The sequence below is a fragment of the Diabrotica virgifera genome, chromosome 8, assembly GCF_917563875.1.
Source record: "Diabrotica virgifera virgifera chromosome 8, PGI_DIABVI_V3a".
In the NCBI taxonomy this organism is placed as follows: domain Eukaryota; kingdom Metazoa; phylum Arthropoda; class Insecta; order Coleoptera; family Chrysomelidae; genus Diabrotica; species Diabrotica virgifera.
In genome coordinates, this window is record NC_065450.1 from 146822996 (window position 1) to 146843776 (window position 20781).

At 31.8% G+C, this 20781-nt stretch overlaps 1 protein-coding gene across 5 annotated transcripts in view; it reads right to left on the minus strand.

Annotated features, from left to right (window-relative positions):
* Positions 1-835: 835 nt before the first annotated feature.
* LOC126889765 (protein PF3D7_1417600-like) overlaps positions 836-20781 on the minus strand; it is a 67200-nt gene continuing 47254 nt past the window's right edge. For 2 of the 5 annotated variants that reach the window (XM_050658343.1, XM_050658346.1), the window contains 2 exons: positions 4343-4453; positions 836-4284 (listed from right to left, as the gene is read on the minus strand). In XM_050658343.1, coding sequence (XP_050514300.1) covers positions 904-4284; positions 4343-4453 — 3492 coding nt within the window. In that variant the 3' untranslated portion in view covers positions 836-903. The other 3 variants (XM_050658347.1, XM_050658344.1, XM_050658348.1) reach the window with 3 other exon arrangements.

A 20781-nucleotide genomic window follows, 5' to 3' on the forward strand; every position in this document is an offset into this window, starting at 1 on the left:
AATTATGACAGGTGATAAATAGCAGTCTGATATTTGCATGAGAGTTTAATCTCTGTTCGGAGAGTTTAAGTCTGTTCTGTCGGACAAAATAAATGTGCCGTATTCGTGGTCTGACCATTCCAAATTTTTAATCTGTTCCACAATTAAAACTGCCCCTGTTACAGTGTTCCCATATATCAAAATTTATCAGACTAGACACCCTTAAGCTATTAACAAATTTCCAGCTTGCTATTAATCAACTTTTTTTTCATACGCGGGATCCAGACCTATAATTGTTTAACGCGGGAGCAGTCGCGCTCACTTCTGTCACGTAAGCAGTTGCGAGTAGAACAAAATCTAACAATACGAATTTAAAACAAATTTCAATTTTATAATATTTTTGTTTGCTTATGTTAAAAATATCTATTTCTAACAATTTTAAAACTAATTGGTTCCCACCAAAGCCATAAATTCCACAAAAAAAATAAAAATGAAATTAAAAAAAAATCCTACGCATTACTACAATTTTCTTCGAGGCACTTACAAGTGGAAAGTTATGTTGCAAAATTTTTCATTAAGTTATCACGGAAAATGATAAAAAGTTGGATTTTTTTTAACGGCGCGACTGCTCCCGGGTTAAAAGGGGCCCCATTTCAAATTCTGCGGGATGGGGGCCGACGGAGTTTGTTACGCCACTGATCGTGTCGTCGGCCTATCTGAGATTGTTTGTGTATTTAATGAAATGTATTTGAACATGTTTCTTCTCTTGAGAAGACTGAGGGAGACCTATATCCAGCAATGGATAGATCCGGGTTGAATGATGATGATTTGGATATTTTAGAGGTAATAAGAAAACTACGTAGTAATATTTTATTATTTTATAAATAATATAATACAAAAATATAAAAATTTACTTATTGACAATTATTTTAAATCACATATATTTTTAACTCTAATCATAGGTTTGGAATAAGTCAAATTATTAGGTACAACAGGAGTTTGAGGTACCCTAAAGGTATTAAAATTATGACTGGTATTAGTGTTTGGAATAAGACTTATTGTGTTTAAGGTATTCTGTTGAATATCGTTGCTTGTAACTGTACTCGGAGTTGTATTACCATTTGCCACTGTAGCGTTCAGTATGACACACTGGTTATTTAACAAAGGTGCAGGAGGTACAACAGGAGTTTGAGGTACACTAAAGTTACTAAAATTATTACTGATATTAGTGTTTGGAATAAGACTTGTTGTGTTTAAGGTATTCTGTTGAATATTGTTGCTTGTAACTGTATTCTGCGTTGTAGTACAATTTGCCACTGTAGCGTTCAGTATGACACGCTGGTTATTTAACAAAGGTGCAGCAATCTGTCGATTATTACTGTTAGAATATATAAATTGCATATTTGATTCGGTAGGTGCACCCCTCAAACGTTGGTAGCCGATAATATTGCTATCAATTACTACAGATTTGCCATCAATTACTACAGTTCTTAGATCTCCAGGTGATCTAAAAACATGAGAAACACCATTTGTTGAATTAATTGAAGTGTTTGATATGGGTATAAATTCTTTTTGAGAACTATTTGTAGCATTATTAACTATTGCGTTGTTTAGAGTACGAGGAAGTATTTGTTGAGAACTGGCATTACTATTCTGTGGTGAAGTGTTATTTGTAGAATTGAGTAAGTGTGCGTTTGAATTATTAAGAAAATTGGGAGTAAAACTTTGGGAAAAAACGGTTCGAACACCATTAGGGGATGTTACCGTTACAGAAGATTGTGAAGGCGTATTAGGACTAGATATTATTGTTTGAGCTTGAGATGAAGAATGTGTTTTGGAATATTGGGTATTAGGTGTTAACATAATTCCTAGTGTTTGATGCATTCTTGATACTGCACTGTTCAGTATAACCGGAACTGGCACACTACGTTGCAAAGTCGCTGGATTATTTGTCTGCCCAGAATTTACGAGTACAGTTTCACTTGGGTTCAATGATACATTGGTAATATCCATATTTGCATTTCTATTTAATAAAGATAATGGATTTATATCATCCCACATTGTTACCTCTTTGTTTATTTCAGTTTCTGCTTTAGAGAAAGTTACAGAATGTTGACCATGTCGAATGTTTACTGGAACTCTATACAATGCTAATTGCAAAAACATATTTTTCATCGTCCCATTTCTACTTATATCCTCAGGCGTTGGTTCTTTTAACGACTTACTCTCGACTCCTTTTGCGTGTTTTAATAATTCTTTTAGCAGAGTAATGTCGGAACCATTTAAATTATTAGCATTTAGCAAAGTATCTTCTTTTATTTTAACATCGGGCCTCACTATTGCTGTGCTTGAATATTGTACTGGCGGAACCTCTGCATTATTACTTGATACGTCAGTTTGAGGTAAAACATCGTTGTTACCGACTGTAGCAGGGGGCTTTGGAAACGTGTTAGATTTAGCTGGGGAATATGTTGTAATTTTGCCGAGTTCCGCTTCACCATCATTGGTACCTTTTTCAATACTGCTGGATTCAGTTGTAACTACAGATACAGCATTGGCTGTTTTAATTTGCTTCTCTGGCCTACTAACTTTACTTCGACTATTTTCAGCGTGAGTTATACCCAACAATACACCAGAATTAGATTTTGATACCAAAGAATTGGATACGTTAGAAACGTTAGTTGATTTAATAACTGGTTCGTCATCGTCGGATAATACTATAACTTCGTTACAATCTACACTATTTTTATTGATGACAGAATTACCACTATGTAAGGGATATTTGTTTATCAACTCAACTCTAGTTAATTTGACATATGGTTTACTATTTAAAGCGTGACGTACAGTACATTTCTTTTCGTGAGATATTCTACGTTCAACTAGTCTAAATCTTGTTTTACAAAAACTACAACAAAAATGTTCCCTATAATGATGTTTAAGAGCCTTTGCGTTTTTCTGCACTGATAAGCAAATATTACACTTATAAGTATTTGTTTGTTCAGATGAAGGTTGACTGGGTTTTAATCCTAAAGTTTCAAATAATGTTGGATTAGTTTGGTCTTTGTCGGACGTAAAGTCACTCGAAGATAATCTTCTTCTTTTAATTTTGCTTTGTTTTGTTACCGTAATTGTTTCGGTATTTTCACTACTTTCCCTTTTGCGTTTAGATGAGTCTGAAATAATTTTAAACTTTGCGCGATCATCAGCGAGTTTGATACTAATAGGAGTTACTTTAAAATTATTTCGGTCCTCTCCGAGCCTAATACTAATTGGACTCACTTTCAACGGAGCTTGAGCGTTTTCCGGATTATTTGGACTAATTATTTTGTCTTTTGAAGTATTCGCTTCTGAAGAACTATTCCAATTCGAAATATTTTTATTATTTAACGCAGTAGTCTTTTTACGGGCAGTGTTTACACGTGTTGCTCTTTCAGTAGCTAATTTTAAATTTATATTATTATCATTACAGTATTTTTCGACTTCGTCTAATTCTAAGCTTACGCAAGGACTGACATCGAATGCTAGAACATCAGTACGTAATTTAAGGTTCGGATGACGCAAAAAAAGTTCGGATACTGATTTATGAACAGACACTTTCCTAGGTATACTTGCATTGTGGGAATACCTATTATTCTCCTCTTTTTTCGATTCATCTGACTCATTTTGGCAGAGATTATCATTATTATTATTGCAATCGTCTAATTTTTCTTTTCGAAGTAGTTTTTTTGTCGTAATCGTGACATTGGTGTTGGGAATTTTCATTTTCGTCGCTGTTAAATGTTTGATACATTTCTCCTGACAACTTTCTCCTTTTTTCGATTCATTTAACTTATTTTGACAGTGATTATCATTATCATTATTGGAATCGTCTAATTTTTCTTTTCGGGGTAGTTTTCTTGCTGTAATCGTGACATTGCTGTTGGGAATTTTCATTTTCATCGCTCTTGAATGCTCGATACATTTCTCCTGAAAATTCTCACATTTTTTCGATTCATCTAACTCATTTTGGCAGTGATTATCATCATCATTATTGGAATCGTCTAATTTTTCTTTTCGGGGTAGTTTTCTTGCTGTAATCGTGACATTGCTGTTGGGAATTTTCATTTTCGTCGCTCTTGAATGCTCGATACATTTCTCCTGAAAATTTTCACATTTTTTCGATTCATCTAACTCATTTTGGCAGTGATTATCATTATCATTGGAATCGTCTATTTTTTCTTTTCGGGGTAGTTTTCTTGTTGTAATCGTGATATTGGTGTTGGGAATTTTCATTTTCGTCGCTTTCAAATGTTCGATACATTTTTCCTGAAAACAGAAATGAGTTAAAAAATCTAGACTATTATTTTCCTTCGTGATAGGTTACCTTAAGATACTTGTCAGTCCTAATAGATCTCTCTCTGAATTCGTTCATTTTAACAACCACTTTACTGCAATTGGCACATATTTTCCTAGAGATGACATCTTTCTCCAAAATCTGCAACAAAAAATATACTGTTAAAAATTATCATTAAAAGTATACAGAAAGTAAAATATGTTAATGCTAAATCGATTTTTTTTCAATTCATTACAAAGGACACCGCACATATCTTATGGAAAATATGTCAATCAAATGAAATAAAATTTACATGAATATATTGGTGTCAAAATTATAATGATTTCATATCATTGCGCCAACTGTGAATTTTCAACAATAACGGCGTAAATTGATGTAAACAAATCTAAAATCAAATGGAAATTTAAATGAGCAAAGAGACAAAATATTTTCGAAATCGCCACTTCATAAATCTTTAAGTCAGAGGCTTATAGATAATAAAGTGGGTATAATTTAACCAGGCCTACAAAAGCATATAGTTCCTCTAATCCGCTTATCTTACACTGGGTAATCTCTTTTCAATAGCCCCTACACTAACAGTATTTATGAATGCCAGTTTTATGGACTTAAAAATATGATTTCGATAAACTTTAATTACAATTTACGCCGTTATTAATCAAAATTCATAAATTGCGCAATGACATGAAATTATTGTAATTTCGAGACCAATCTATTCATATAAATTTTATTTCATCTGAGTGACATTATATTTTCCATAAGATGTGTGCGGTGTCTTTTACATAAAATATTTACATCAGATAAATTGTTTTTCATTTATACACTTGACACAAAAACTGAAAATGTAGCAGCTTTACTGTAGTTATTCCATTCAAATAATTTTGATTTGATGCTACACTGAAATATTATCATAAGTAAAGAGAAAGAAGAGTTAACAAATATTATGTTTTTTTTTATCATTCTTTATTTATAAATTGTGCTATGCTCTACAAAACATTTCTGTTATGTAGAAAACATCCAAAACTGTCAAAGGATCTGTTATTGTCTGAACTGGTTATAGAAAAACATGATTATAACTACGCGTTCTAAACATTTATAATGGCAGCAAACAAGCAATAGTCAACAAATAAGTAATTATGCAATGTTGATAACGGTGAAACGGTTTCAAAGTCACGACAATTCTACCTTATCAAGAAACGAGTAATTTCCATTTTTTATATTAAACATTGTCGTCCCACCTTGTATGCATAAGTAGATCGCTTCCAATATTGAATGAATATGTGATAGACCTTGTTAACAATCGCTAATTTTCTCACACATTGTCATCATTGTGTTTATCTTTCCGCTCGAAGTTTTATCTTAAGCGTCATTTTCACGCTACGTCTTATTGTACATTTTGTGTGTCATGCAAAACGTACGACAAAACGTACGTTTTATAACAAGAAATGAAATGAATCGAAATAAAATCCAAGGTCAGATCGAAGATATGATGGGAAAATCATAAGCGCCGGACTCCACTTGCGATTTGTAGTCGCGCGATTGTTTTGTCTCGAGGATTGAACACATTGTTTGAAAAACGTTAATATGTATCTATACACTTGACAAAACGTACGTTTTGTCGTACGTTTTGCATGACACACAAAACGTACAATAAGACGTAGCGTGAAAACGACCCTTAAAAGTCAACGGTTTATGTAAAGTCCGCTGCCAAAGGATTTGTTATTTTTTTGGCGACTGAAATCCTGAGTTTGTTGATACGAACCTCTGGATTACGTCAAATTGTCCACCTGCAAAATTGTCGAGTTGCAGTTCTTCGTGTGAAAGTTTGGAAGTCATACGAGTTCTTGTTTATTTTTTTTATTGGTCAAAACATTTCGATGGCTGTGTTGTAGGTGTGATTAGAAGTATATTTTATTGGTTAATAGTAAATGGGAGGAACATTTGATTTTTTCCACTGGTCAGAGAGTGATATGGTAAATTGAGAAGGAGAAGGTATTTGCAAAGTAGTGTCCGAGTTTGAGGAGTTCATTATTATTGATTCTAAGTCAATTTCTTAGTTCAAGTTCCTGGTGATATCTCGGACGGACCGCTTCTGCGGTACCGAAGAGTTTATTCTTTGTTGAGTTTGAAGTTGAGTTTTGGGTTTGAGAAGTTTAATTAAGACCTCAAGCAACATGTAGTATGCAGTGTTGGAAGTTTTTCCTGGTTATTCCGTGGCTTGCTAGACCCCGGCAAGTGCCGCTGGTGCATCAAGACCATGGCGCCGTTTGCTACTTTTAAGCAAAAAGCCGGCTAAGTTTTGGTGTATAATTAATATCCAAGTTCTTTCCTGTAAACAGTTATTTGTGTTAACAATCATGCTAAATACTTCAAGAAGTTAATCAGAAGTTTCAATATGAGCAGTTATAAGTATCATTCTAAAGTTTGTGAACAAACCAATAATACTAATGCCAATTATATATTTTTTATGAGTTTTGCTGAAACTTTTTATGAAGATATGTAATCAAAATTGTACTATCTGTTTTTATAAAATCAATGGGAAAATTCTAGTAGCTGACTGCATGCCATAGTTAAGAAACTCATACAGAAGTAAAAAACTTTGATATGTATAAAATAGTTTATTAAAAAACTTCTTAAAATGTCATCCAAATGGATTGTAAAACGTTCTGGATCTAAATTAGATCATCTTCAGTGCATTCTGCTAAGTAGATGAAACTAGCACACTCTTAAAAGTGATAACCTCAAAATATATGGTTTACATAGTATTATTTTATAAAATATAGCGACTCGTGTAAGTCGATGTTAATGGATTATATTATGCTATGAATTCTTAAAGGGCAACTTAGTTCCCTGCTCGAAAAAATGCTAGGTTCTTGCCCGTTCAGTGGGCACAGACCAACCAATTGGACCGTTGGTTCGGTATATTTTATAAAATAATACTATGTAAACCAAATATTTTGAGGTTACCACTTTTAATAGCGTGCTAGTTTCATCTACTCAGCAGAATGCACTTAAGATGATCTAATTTAGATCGAAATCGTTTGGAATCCATTTGGATGACATTTTAAGAAGTTTTTTAATAAACTATTTTATACCAGTATACAAATCGAAGGTGTTTACTTCTGTATGAGTTATCTATATTTTTGTTAACTGTAACTTAAGTGATTAGTTAAGTGTCTTGGATATTACCAACGTAGAACAACGACAGGACGGTCTCTAGGCCAACAAAGTATTTAAAATGTTTTTTATTATGTAATAATTGGAAACACTCTTATAATTTTAACATCTGCATGAGGTCCATATTATTTTCTTATATATTTTATTTTTCAATAAATTTGATTCATTTGCAATAATGTTTTGGTTATTGGTTATTATCTTATTCCCTTCTCTTGTGCTCTTGATCGACAACTAAATAAGAAAGAATAAGGTAGGTTATATTTATCTTCATGTAAATTTATATGTACGGTATGCGGCAAAATAAACAGTACTGAAATTCGTATGCCTCAAATTTGTATGTGTCATGCGCCGAAACGTATTGAGTGGTTTCTGAACGTTGCTATAACGTTTTTCAATATCATGTTAATGTTAAGATACTTCAGGATGGTTCTCAGTTTTGCAGAAAATTTTTTTATAGTGGAGTACTATTTTCGGCCATACGGAAAAGGTTACGAAAACGATCCAAGCTTAAAATCAACAATGGTTTCAGCAAGACGGGATAACCTGTCACACTGCCAGGGAGGCTCTTCGAATACTGTGCGATCATTTTTAGAGCTGCCACTCAGCAGAACTAACGCTGAAGGGGTCACCGTCTGCCATTTCGGAATTGAGGACTAGAATTAAAGATTTTTTCTTACCAGAGGCAGTGGCGGATCTAGAAATTTGCCTTAGGAAGGAACTTCCAATGAAAAACCAACCAAAAAAAAAAAAAAAATAAAAAAGATAACCTTAGATTACATAAAAGACATAAATAATAACTTATAGGCATTAAGTTCCCTTAATTTTCCTAACTAGCGTGTTAATTGGGTTGAATTTGTCTTTCTGTGGTTTCGGTTTCATGTGAGCTAATATATTTTTAAAAATAAACAGATTTTTTCTTTAATTTTGGACCTTGTTAGGGTGGAAATTTCCTCATTTTCCCTCCCCGTAGATCCGCCACTGGCCAGAAGGCATCTTTAACATCTGTTTTATCGGGAAAGTGCGTCGTCGTGACTGATGTTTGCAAGGCTAGGTATATCATGTATTATAGATATATAAATAATCATAAACATTTCAATATTCATTTCGGTACTGTTTATTTTGCCACATACTTTGCGATAATTTTTTGTCTTTTATTAATTTTTTACTTTAATTATTTTTCTTAAGTTTTTTTGTTTTTTCTTCCATTTTCTTGGTAGACCATGGCGCCCAGTATTTTATTCAGTATTTCTATTGTCATTTCATGGTATTCAATATTTCTATTGTCATTTCATGGTATTTAATATTTCTATTGTCATTTCAATATTATCTATTTCTAAGCTAATTATTAAGAAAATGTACGGAAACACCGCACATCTCCACCGAATCTGAGCAACAGTTCCTTCGTTTCTTCCATTGTAGCACAATTTCTTCTCTTTCTGACATATTAATTTCTTCTGTCAATTCTATTTTCGTTATCCTACAGGGTTAAATTGCCGTGTTACAGCGATTTACACAACCCTTTAGAACAGAACACTTAGGTCTAGTTATTTTAAAACTACGGTCTGAAACCGATTGCGCTCGCAACTATTTTGTCATCTCTGCAGCGTAAAAGCACGATTTTAAAGTTCACTAAATGAACTATAAAAAAAAAAGACATCGACTATTTTTATTTATTATTTATTAATGTCGACTACTTTTTAATATACAGGGTGTCCCCGAAAATAGTGCGTTCCTTAAAGGTAGAAGGCACAATGTAGAGCAAAAAAGTCTTATAACATTTTTTCTAAATTGATCCGTTTGACCAAAAAACGAAAATACATTTTGATATGCAAATTGAAGTCTGGCAACAACGCACTCAAAAATCTAAAGATTAAAAAATTAGGTTTGTAGGTCAGTTGCATCTGATATTAGGTAAAATAATGTAAATATCAACCAAACCCATATCCATTATTTTGCAGGTAGTTACCTACCATGTCAACAACCGCAAAAATCACACTTTAGAGTAACTAAACAAGGGGTTATTAAATTAAATTTCCAGTCACAGCAAGTTCTCCTATATTCTCCTAAAATTCACCTATATGAAAAACAATGTAATTTTTTTCTTGGAAACAGTTAACTTTAGAAAAATGATATAGGACTTTTTTGTTCTAAATTGTGTATTATATCCATACCTTAAAGGAACGCACTATTTTCGGGTACACCCTGTATAATGTAACAATAATGTAATTTAGAGGTTTTTACACCTATTGAAGTGGCTAGTTACAATTACTTGTACACTGCACGTTTACACTGATGATGGTCAGTTTGACCGAAAACGTTTTGTACTTCCACTCCCTTGTGGATAAATTTTAAGAACTTTAATACATTAATACACCTATATACAACAGAAGTGTTTACTTCATTCCCCGTTGTTTTATCGAAGGTATACAGCCAACTATAGGGTTTACCCTTTTTAAAGTTTTAATAAATATCACTCGTAAATCATTTTTTTTTCAGAATTATTTTCAAAAACCCAATTCAGTTCGTTTTCCGATAAGCACAGGCGACAGACAACTTTATTATATAGTCGGCGCGGGAATCCGTTGGAAAATTTACACCGAATATAACAAAATTCAGTTTGGCAACATTGCGTGAATGTTGATATTAACAGATCCCTTCTAAGATAAGCAGGACTGTAATTTCGCCCAGGCAAATTAATATATTTTTTTGCCAACATAAAAGATGTTTTAACCAAATGTTTCAAATATGATTTGCAAAATAATTTTGAATTCGAATTCGGTTCCGCTAATGAACTTGCTTTTTTATCATTAAAGTAGAAAAAACGTTAAATTTCACTTGCATAATCATTATCGTCCAGTTATCGTCTAATTATTTTAACTGTACTAATATCCGTCGACTAATTTAGAAACATCTTATCTTTAGCGGCTTCTAGAATGTCGTAAACATATCGAATTTCATTGATAAAATACGCATATCCCACCGATCTTCGTTTCGACTATACACCATTTTTAAACGATTTAAACATATTGCGCGCCACGTTGATCAAAAAATGTAAATGTTATATTTAGCAACGCTTGAAAACATGAAAACTTCGATGGCGCATTGAATATAACTGTAGCAATATAGTCCTCCCTCGAAATAGAAATTGGACTCGTCCATCGAACAAAGGAAAAGATGAGGGACTGCTGCGCTTGCGGCTAACTAATGTGAGTAATGTGAACGGCTGCGTAACAAAAATTTCCTAATGATACCTATACGTATTTTTATCTTATGGCCAAATCGACTTATTTTTATCTTTAAATATAAAAAATGTCGTGGTTTAATTTATGACCAATTTTTTGCGAGATTCTGTAATATTTGATATGTAAGTATGTATTTTCGCATTCATACTAAACTCAAGACAACATTGAATTCACGGGCGCCCATATAAAAATTTTCAGGGGGGGGCCAGACGTGAAGATGTTGCACATTATATTTTGTATACTTTGGATAACTATATATAATTAACAGCACCCAAAAAGAAAGGCCCCCCCGTATTGATATATTGAATATAATATATAAGATAGGACTAAAATAACTTTCTTTATATCTATAAGGCCAATAAATATTTTATAAAATGGCCGCGAATTAATAATTTTTAATGAGAAGTAGTAGTAAATATCACACCTTGTAAATTCTTTTTTTCAGAATTATTATCAAAGACACAATTTAGTTCCTTTTCCGAAAAGCACAGCCGACACACAATTTTATTGTATGGTTCTTCTCAGAGGCTTTTTTCAGTATGACGCAAGTGACAGAAAAAAAAGGCACGCCCGTGATACATACACATGTATAACAGTTATCCAGTTGTTGATAGATGGCGATATAATCGAAAAATAAAAGATTTAGGTTTATCGATTTACTGATTATTTACCTATTACATATCTACGAGTTTTTCTCAGTCCTTCAGTGTGTCATTAATGATGTAATATATGATTTTAAGAATGTAGAGAATCGTGTCATAGCATGACATTTTAATTAAAACTGACAGTTGTCAGAATGGTAATCGTAATTTGGTATAAAAACAAATCAATTGTGTTTATTTCAATTATAAAAAGGCATGTTCTTTATTTGCATAGTTTTATAAATTGTACAGATCATAGTCGTGTAGATAATACATAAATACTTTTTTGTTCGAATATAGCGCCATCTATCAACAACTAGAATAAATGTTATAAATGATTTTAATCACGGACGTACCTTTTTTTCTGTCACTTATAACTTAATACGTTAGAAAGAAAGCGAAAAATTATGACGCACTGAACTATGAGAAGGAGAATACGCCATTTTTGAACGATATAAACCTACTGCTACTGCGCACTGATGTAAATAAGTATGTAGTTATTTTTAGAAACGCTCACAAACACCGATCACCGATAAAAAAGCACGGAATAAAACTGTAACGATATAGTCCTCCCCTCCAAACAGAAAGTGGGCTCGTCCATAGAACAAAGCACAAGATAAGGTACTGATCGACTGATGCGCTTGCGGCTGACTAATGTGAACGGATGCGTAAAAAAATTTCCTAATCCTATGTAGTTTATCACTTATCAGTATTTACATGAAGTTGTTTTGAATTTGTCAGATAGCATAAAATATGAAAAAATAATGGTAGAACCGAAACTTTTAACTTTGTTTGCATATAAGTTAGGCCAACTCGAATTATTTTCATCTCTAAATATCGTGGTTTAATTTATTACCAATCTTTTGTGAGATTCTGTATATTTGACATGTACGTATTATCGTATTCAAACTAAACTCTTCTATATCTATAACATAACACTGAATTCATTGAATATTAAAAAAAGATAGGACTAAAATAATTTTTTTATATCTACAAGGTACAATACATATTTTATAAAATGGTCACGAATTAATAATTTTTGATGAGATAGATACCTTAACTCCAGTAGTAGTAAATATCACATCTTGTAAATCCTTTTTTTCAGAATTATTTTCAAAAACACAGTTTAGTTCCTTTTCCGATAAGCACAGCCGACACACAACTTTATTGTACGCCATTTTCGAACGATATAAACCTACTGCGCAGTGCGCACTAATATAAATAAGTTATTTTTAGAAACGCTCACAAACACCGATTACCGATAAAAAAAGCACTGAATAAAACTGTAACTGTAACGATACAGTCCTCCCCTCCAAACAGAAAGTGGACTCGTCCATCGAACAAAGGAAAAGAAAAGGGACTGATGCGCTTGCGTCTGACTAATCTGAACGGCTGCGTTACAAAAATTTCCTAAATGATAGGTATATTTTATCAGTATTTACACGAAGTTGTTTTGAACTTTTAGATATCATAAAATACAAAAATAATCGTAGAATCCCAAAATGTTTTAAAACTTCTGCTGACAATAATATTGTTATAATCATTTGGTATACAAAAACAACATTTTATAAGACGGCAACAGGCTATTATTATCAACTTCTTACTATTACGAAGTGACCTCAAACATACTTTTTCCGATAAGCACTACCGCGACCGGTTCACATTTTTAGTGCACGTTCGTTTTCAAACGTAGTACAAAACCGACTGAATAGTGAAAGTGAAGACTGACTGACTGAACATGAACAACTGACTACGTACATAATTTTTTATTATTTTTAAAGTAGGGTGGGAACGGTAAATTTTTAGTAATACTGGGAGGAAACTGAACTCGCGGCTCGCGGCTGAAAAATAAAAACAGCTGCTAGTACGGAATACAATAATAATAATTTCTATAACGCTCTTCCCACCGAAACGAGAAATTTAGAGAAACCTATTCGCGGTTGATAAAAATAACTATTTATAAATATGTATGAACAACAACTGATATCGGAATTTTTAGTTACTTATAGTCCAGGACGCATCTGTTTTGAGATGGACGTTGAGAGGTTACTCAAATTTTTTTGCAGAAATTGCTTAAAAATAACTCAAATAATAATATTTGAGTTATCCTCCCACTCAATATGGTTCGGAACATTGTTTAAATAATCAAAATGTCAAAATATGAAGGAAAAATTTGATTTTTTTTACTGGTCTTTTGATTATAACTTTAAAACTATTCATTTCTGAGAAAAGTTGTACTGACATAAAAGTTGCGTAAGTAAATTTCCTACAATACAGAATCGGTTAGAAATTTAAAAAATAGTCACCCTTGTTGCAAAATAGCAATAATTGCGAAAAAAACCATACAAAAACAAGTATTCGCATTTTACGTTTTTCAACCATTTACGCTACACTTAGGACCTCGATATTTTACCCAGAAAAACTTTATGATATATTAAAACAACACTGTAAATTTCATTAAGACTGTTTAATAGATTTTGCAAAATAAATTTTACAATCCAGCTTTCGCAAAAAAATTCATTTTTTTTAATGTTGCAGGACTGAAAATAAAGCAGATAGCAAGTTGAATTTCTTTTTGCCTATAGAAGTGTACTGTATTTTTCATTTGCAATTTGCAAAATTAAAATCGATTAATTACCACGGCGTCAGGAAATTTTTTAAATAAACATTAATTTTTGGTGCTACGCGTAGGACAGCGCTGTTCGATTCACACACGTTGATTTCCATCAAAATTTCTTCCAATCTTTATCTAATATATTATTTTCTTACTCTACATTTTGTTGTATTTTAATATTTTAATTCCACAAAAATCAAACTAATTTTATTATCGTTTGTGAAATATTGTTTAAACAATTGCACATGTTTAAAAATAATAAACTTTTATTCTCTAAGTTAAAATATATGAACAAAGAAAGTTTTTGTTAAAAAGCGTTATTTCAAAAGATAGAGTAGGTGTTTTTATTTTGCAATAAACAAATTTATTTATTTATATCGAAATGTAATAAAAATTAAAATGTATCAATCATTATCAAAGGTCATTGGAATGCCCAATCAGAGCAAACTATCAGCTGTCCTGCGCGTAGCACCAATAATTAATGTTTATTTAAAAAAATTCCTGACGCCGTGGTAGTTAATCGATTTTAATTTTGCAAATTGCAAATGAAAGGTACAGTACACTTCTATAGGCAAAAAAAATTCAACTTGCTATGTGTTTTACATTCAGTCCTGTAACATTTTGAAAAAATGAATTTTTTTTGCGAAAGTTGGATTGCAAAATTTTTTTTGCAAAATCTATTCTTCAACCGATCTTAATGAAATTTACAGTACTGTTTTACTGTATCATAAAGTTTTTCTGGGTGAAATATGAAGGTCCTAAGTGTAGCATAAATGGTTGAAAAACGTAAAATGCGAATATTTGTTGTTGTATGTTTTTTTCGCAATTATTGCTATTTTGCAACAAGGGTGACAATTTTTTAAATTTTTAACCTATTGTATATATTGTAGGAAATTTAATTACGCAATTTTTGTGCCAGTACAACTTTTCTCGGAAATGAATACATACTTTTAAAGTTATAATCAAAAAACGAAGAAAAAAATCGAATTTTTCCTTCATTTTTTCTCCTTTTGATTATTGAAATAATCTTCTGGACCTTTTTGAGAGGGAGGATAACTCAAATATTATCATTTGAGTTATTTTCAAGCAATTTCTGCAAAAAAATTTGTCACCTCTCAACGTCCAAATGTACTAATATTTTTACAGATGCGCCCTGGTCTATTATATCAAACACATAATGTTACAATAATCCGTATTTCAATTAAAAGTTACTGCTACGCAAATATTATGTATTTATGTAAGAGATTTTAAATTAAAAAGTTAATGCTTAGTTACTTAATTTATATAGCCTGGACAGGGTTTATTAAATTTTTATTTTATTTATTAAAATTCATATTAGCCACGTAAATGACCGCTTTGGAGTGTGATTTTCAGCGTGACGACGGTTTTTCTTGAAAATTTGGATATAGGTTCCTCTTATGTTATTCCCTACTTCATCATTGGAGTGGAGTCAGGGTTGCTTTTACTTGAGGGCTGAAAGCAACCACTTCTCAGGGAGAAAGAACATACGTTCAAGATAAGTCCGATTGACTCTTAGGGTCCCTTATGGTCGATATCTCATACCTGAGTTAGTCTATGGTTCAGTTGAACTAGGTTCACCGGTGAACTTCGGTTTTGTTTGGAATGCGTTTCTCATTGTGAGTGCACGTTCTACAGCTTTCGAGAAATGCCAATAGATGGCATTTATCGCCACTTTGTACGACCTTTTTTATACTGTTTTTGAATAAAGTAAAATTTAAGTATTTATAGACAAATAGTTATTTGAATAATTATAAATAAATGTAATAAAAACAAAAATAATGTTATCCTTTATCGTTAGGCTTAATATAATAAAATGGGTTATATTTATATTATGATAGCGTTTCGTGTTAATACAACGCATGCGTAATCCATGAAATCATCTGAACTGGGTTCTGAAATCTTTGAACAACCGAATTCCAGCGTTCAAGCATCGTTTAACTTTAAACTGCCATCGGTTGAACGTGAATTGAGAAAGACGATTCACTTTTAAACTGACGTTCACTAAAAGTTCAGGTTAAACTGGAGTTGAACTCAATATGAGAAATTGGCCCTTTGTAGACTACTAGTTGAATATTCGACTCCATGCACGTTCCAACTTTCTAGGAACTTCAGTCCTTGTCTGTTTTCACGGTGGTGTACACATCGCTCAGCCAAAAAATGAAAAACTATATAGAGTAACTGTAAAATATCTCCACAACTACTGGGAAAGGCGATAACATGCAGGGCTATTTATCAAATTCTTCAATATTGTTAAAGTAACAAAACAGTAATTTTTATTTTAAGGACTACGTTTGGAAATGGAAATGTCAAACATAAAATAAATTTAACGAAAATTCTGGTTTATCCGCATTAAATAAAGTAGTTCATACCATCACATTATATTAAAATATTTCATATAAAAAAATGTTTGCATTTCTGCCGTTTCCTAACATCATTCTCTGTGATTCACCGATCCCATATCTTCAATATCCATTTTTACCTGATATGGATCCTACCATTATATTTCTTAACCATCCCTTTGTTTTCCTTCCACAAATAAAATCACTATTTTTTTGTTTTCTCCCTCAAGTAACACTCTTTCGATTAATATTTTTTAAGTCATTCTGATTATGTGGCAACAAATCCACCTAGCTGTTTGTAACCATATATTTATTCTACGTTCATTACTTTAAGTCCATTCAGCATGTTTTTTGATTCTTCGTTACTTTTTACGTAAATATCATCCTTTGTCTCAATCCGATAGAGTAAGTAGTTTTCAAGTTATTTGCGTTTTAATGTAATGGATTCAATAAGATTATGTATTTTAAACACATAATCTTATTGAATGTAGTTTAAAGTATATAGTCTTATGGAATCCATTATCTTTAAACGCAAATAACTTGAAAACTACTTACTTTATCGCAATGAGACACAAGGATGATATTTATGTAAAAAGTAACAAGGAATAAAAAAAACATGCTGAAATGATTATTAGGTACGACAGTGGCGTAGACGGTGAGGGGAAAAGGGGCGAAAATGAAGTATATACCCCTACAGCACGCCTCTGGTAACAGCGGAAAACTATCTTTTAAGACTAGTTAAGGTACCCTATTATGTGTAAACTGTGTCAAGTTTGAACAAAAAGTATTAAAAGGTGCTTGAACAATATGGGCTAAAATCATTTTTAGAATATGTGTAATAAAACACTCTGTATCTCGGTAAGGAAGAATATTTTTAGTGTTTTGGGTCAAATCTTCGTATTTTGTGCTAAGGTTTCTCCAGTTACGATATGGACATTTGTTAACGAAACACCCTGTATATCGAGTTTAATTTCGTCTTGTTTGGTCTCACACATAGACCTACAAGTCTCATCCAGTTTGTCCGAAGTAATTAGGTATCTTATTTTAAAAATTATTAAAAATAAAATCAGTATATCTACTTTTATTTGAATTGTTTGTTTTAAAACATGGCCTCTTTGTTAGGGTTCTCTTTCTATTAATGTTTCTTAGATCTTTAGCAAAAATCTTCAATAATAAATATGTATATACAAAACTTGCAAGATTCCACCAGATTGGTTTAAAAATTTTTTTATTCACCTTCCAACATTACCCACCTCCCACTTCGTTGCCATTCGGAAGTTGGATCTTCGAGTGGTCCCTCAAAATGGTCCGATTCATACCACTAGATGTATGTACCACTAATCCAGCTAGCCCATTTACGGTCAGATTTGAGATCCAATTACGAAAGCTAGACCACTAAAGGGACCACAAATCGGAACGTGAATGCCCCGCTTAAAATAATATTAAAATGTCACAGGAAAATGTCAAGGTGGTGACCTTAACCACAGCAGTTTTGAATGCAAGCAGCTTATTTATATTTTAGTATTTTTTATTAGCAAAACCTAGACAAGCTCGCATATTTTTAATGAAATTCATTGACGTCAAGATGTTTGCATTTGCTAATGCCAATTAAATATTAAAAAAAACATGTTTGTATCGAAAATAGGAGAAAGTGAAGAGAATACAGTTGTCTCCCGTGCGGATTAGGTTCGTATATATACAGGGTGTCCAATTAAGGCACCATATGGTCATATGGAACACTTTTTTATTTTTAGTTTTATGAAAAAAAGTTATTCTTTATAAAAAGTTCTGCACGATCTCAAACCTAAAAGATAATCATCAAATGTTAAATTTCTTCAGTCATGTACGAGTTTTGTCAAAAAATATTAACATAAACTTCGAATTTTTTGACAAACCGATCATAGATTGGTATGAGGGGAATCTAAATACGAGAAAATATACATGGTACGTTTTCTTTACCACGTAGTTATTGATTAATCACCTTGTCAGTGGCATAGCTAGCCCCACAGGGGCCCCCTATCAAAGTTTTTCGCGAGGCCCTTTTACACGATTGATAAGGGACAGTGTTGTTCTGAAGCTATTTCCTTGTGGCATTTTTATGATTAATTATTTATATGGGAAATAAGCCACAATTAAAATGAAAAAAATAATTTTATTAACGTTTCGACGCCCAAATCGGGTGCCGTTGTCAAAATACAAAATATTACTAAATAAACAAAAATGTTGTTGCTAAGCAAAAAAAAATCTTCTAATAATTTATTTAATCTGACTCATTTATATTGGCAATTTAGACATATATTATACATTTTAAAGTAGAAGACTTTAAAATGATATTGCCAATATTTATGAGTTGCGTTCCTGGGACGACTTACTGAAAGATAGTTCATTCGATTACATGAAATCAACCCCAACTCAAGAATATCCGTCACAAAAAAATTATAGCATGTGATCTGTCTTTAAAAAGACAACCAAATGCAACGACAGTAAAATTCTCGCGTTAGAGACTTCATAGTAAATCACAAGGGAAAACCAGGAAAAAACCCTGTGATACTATCCCGACATCGTAAGTATTTGGTCTTACATTTAATTTACTCTCAAAAAATAATACCAAATTCTGACTTGTAACATGTTTAAATTTTAAATAATATTAATAATACTAGATATATAAGTAATACTAAAATATAAAATATGTACCAGCTCGATGTTATTGACTTACTAATCTTGGTATTTTCTTTCTGTTGACTTCCTCTTTCAGTATGGGCAACCACATCCTACTACATTCTACCGAGGAATTTGCGACACAATTGGTTTCATTTAGCAGAATTAGAGCCGCTTCAGTGGAGAGATTCAAGTATAGTCCTGAAAGAATCAGATAGTAAAAAGAGAAAAATCAAAGAAGCGGCTCTAATTCTGCTAAATGAAACCAATTATGTCGCAAATTCCAAATATTATTTAAAATTTAAACATGTTACAAGTCAGAATTTGGTATTATTTTTTGAGAGTAAATTAAATGTAAGACCAAATACTTACGATGTCGGGATAGTATCACAGTGTAATAAATAGTGTTATGTTCCTGCCTTCTAGGTCGTAATTAATTAAAACTCTCTTCTTAGTTCAAATACATTATATTATTTACACTCAACTCCATCAATGACTAACCATAACAATCTGTTTACATATATCAGTAGCGACCTACTACAACAATTAAATACTGAGTACAATAATCTTTCTCCACCGAGTTAATGTTTATATACACATTTAAATAATAACAAAACATGACAATTCAATGTTACTTGCGGTTATTGATACAAGAACAGATACTACATGGATTAATGACTTTGAATGAGTTTTAAACATATTTTGTACAGGGTGATATTATAATACCACACCTCCCCGTTTTGTTAAAATTACATATTTTTAAAATAAGATTGATTGTCTATCATCGCCGTTTTTTAAAAAAAAGAAAGTCCTAAGAAGAGAAGAAGAATATCTGAGTGTATATCCCTCTTTCCCTTTCACAGAGTGTTTATGATTACCTAATACTATTTTCAAAAATTAAATTTCCTAACTATCCTAACTAACTATAACATGGTACGTTTCAGATCAATCGATTTTTCCCTAAACATGTATATTCTTTTTCCTATTTTACACAAAAGTTCATATTTTCCCTATACTAAAACTGGTATTTTATAACCTATTACTAGTTCACGTACTTTCACGTCGTGTCTTTTCGTCCTTTTTTTTTTCGTTCACTAATTCACTTCATCAAAACAGTGTCCACAGTGAATGAAATTGATCCTAACTTTTAAATAGTCTTTTAGTGCCTATAAGCCGTAACTAATCTAATTGTAATAAAATCTCGACTTTAATACTTCCTAAGCTAAGCTAAATATTACCTAAACTTCTATTAAATGGTATATAAAAAAAAGAATTTAACGTTACTTTACTATTTCATCTTATTATTTCAGTCTTATTTTGATTTATTTATATACGCCTTACTAACTTTAAAATATTGTACCTATAATAAAAATGTAATCTCTCTAAAAATTTCTAATATTTCTCTAAAAACTTCTAATAACTCTTTTGTAGCTATAATAAAGATTTAATCTCTCTAAGAACTTCACTTTTTGCGTCCCTTTACTTACTATCTACTAACACTTATTGCAAGATATTGTCTATCCTTAATTCAAACACTTCCATTTTCCGCGAAAATTTAACCTGAATTCATTATCTACATTTAAAAATAAGTTATTTATAATTAACATTACTTTAGAAGAAAAAATTTACAACTTTAATTCTTAGACATAATTCAATGATTAGCTACTTATTTGATATTATTCTTAATTCTGCTTTATTTTGACATTTCTGACAAATTTTATGTTCCTTCTTCCATTTTTCCCACATATTTTAATAAAATTATTTTTTTCTCTCTCTCTTC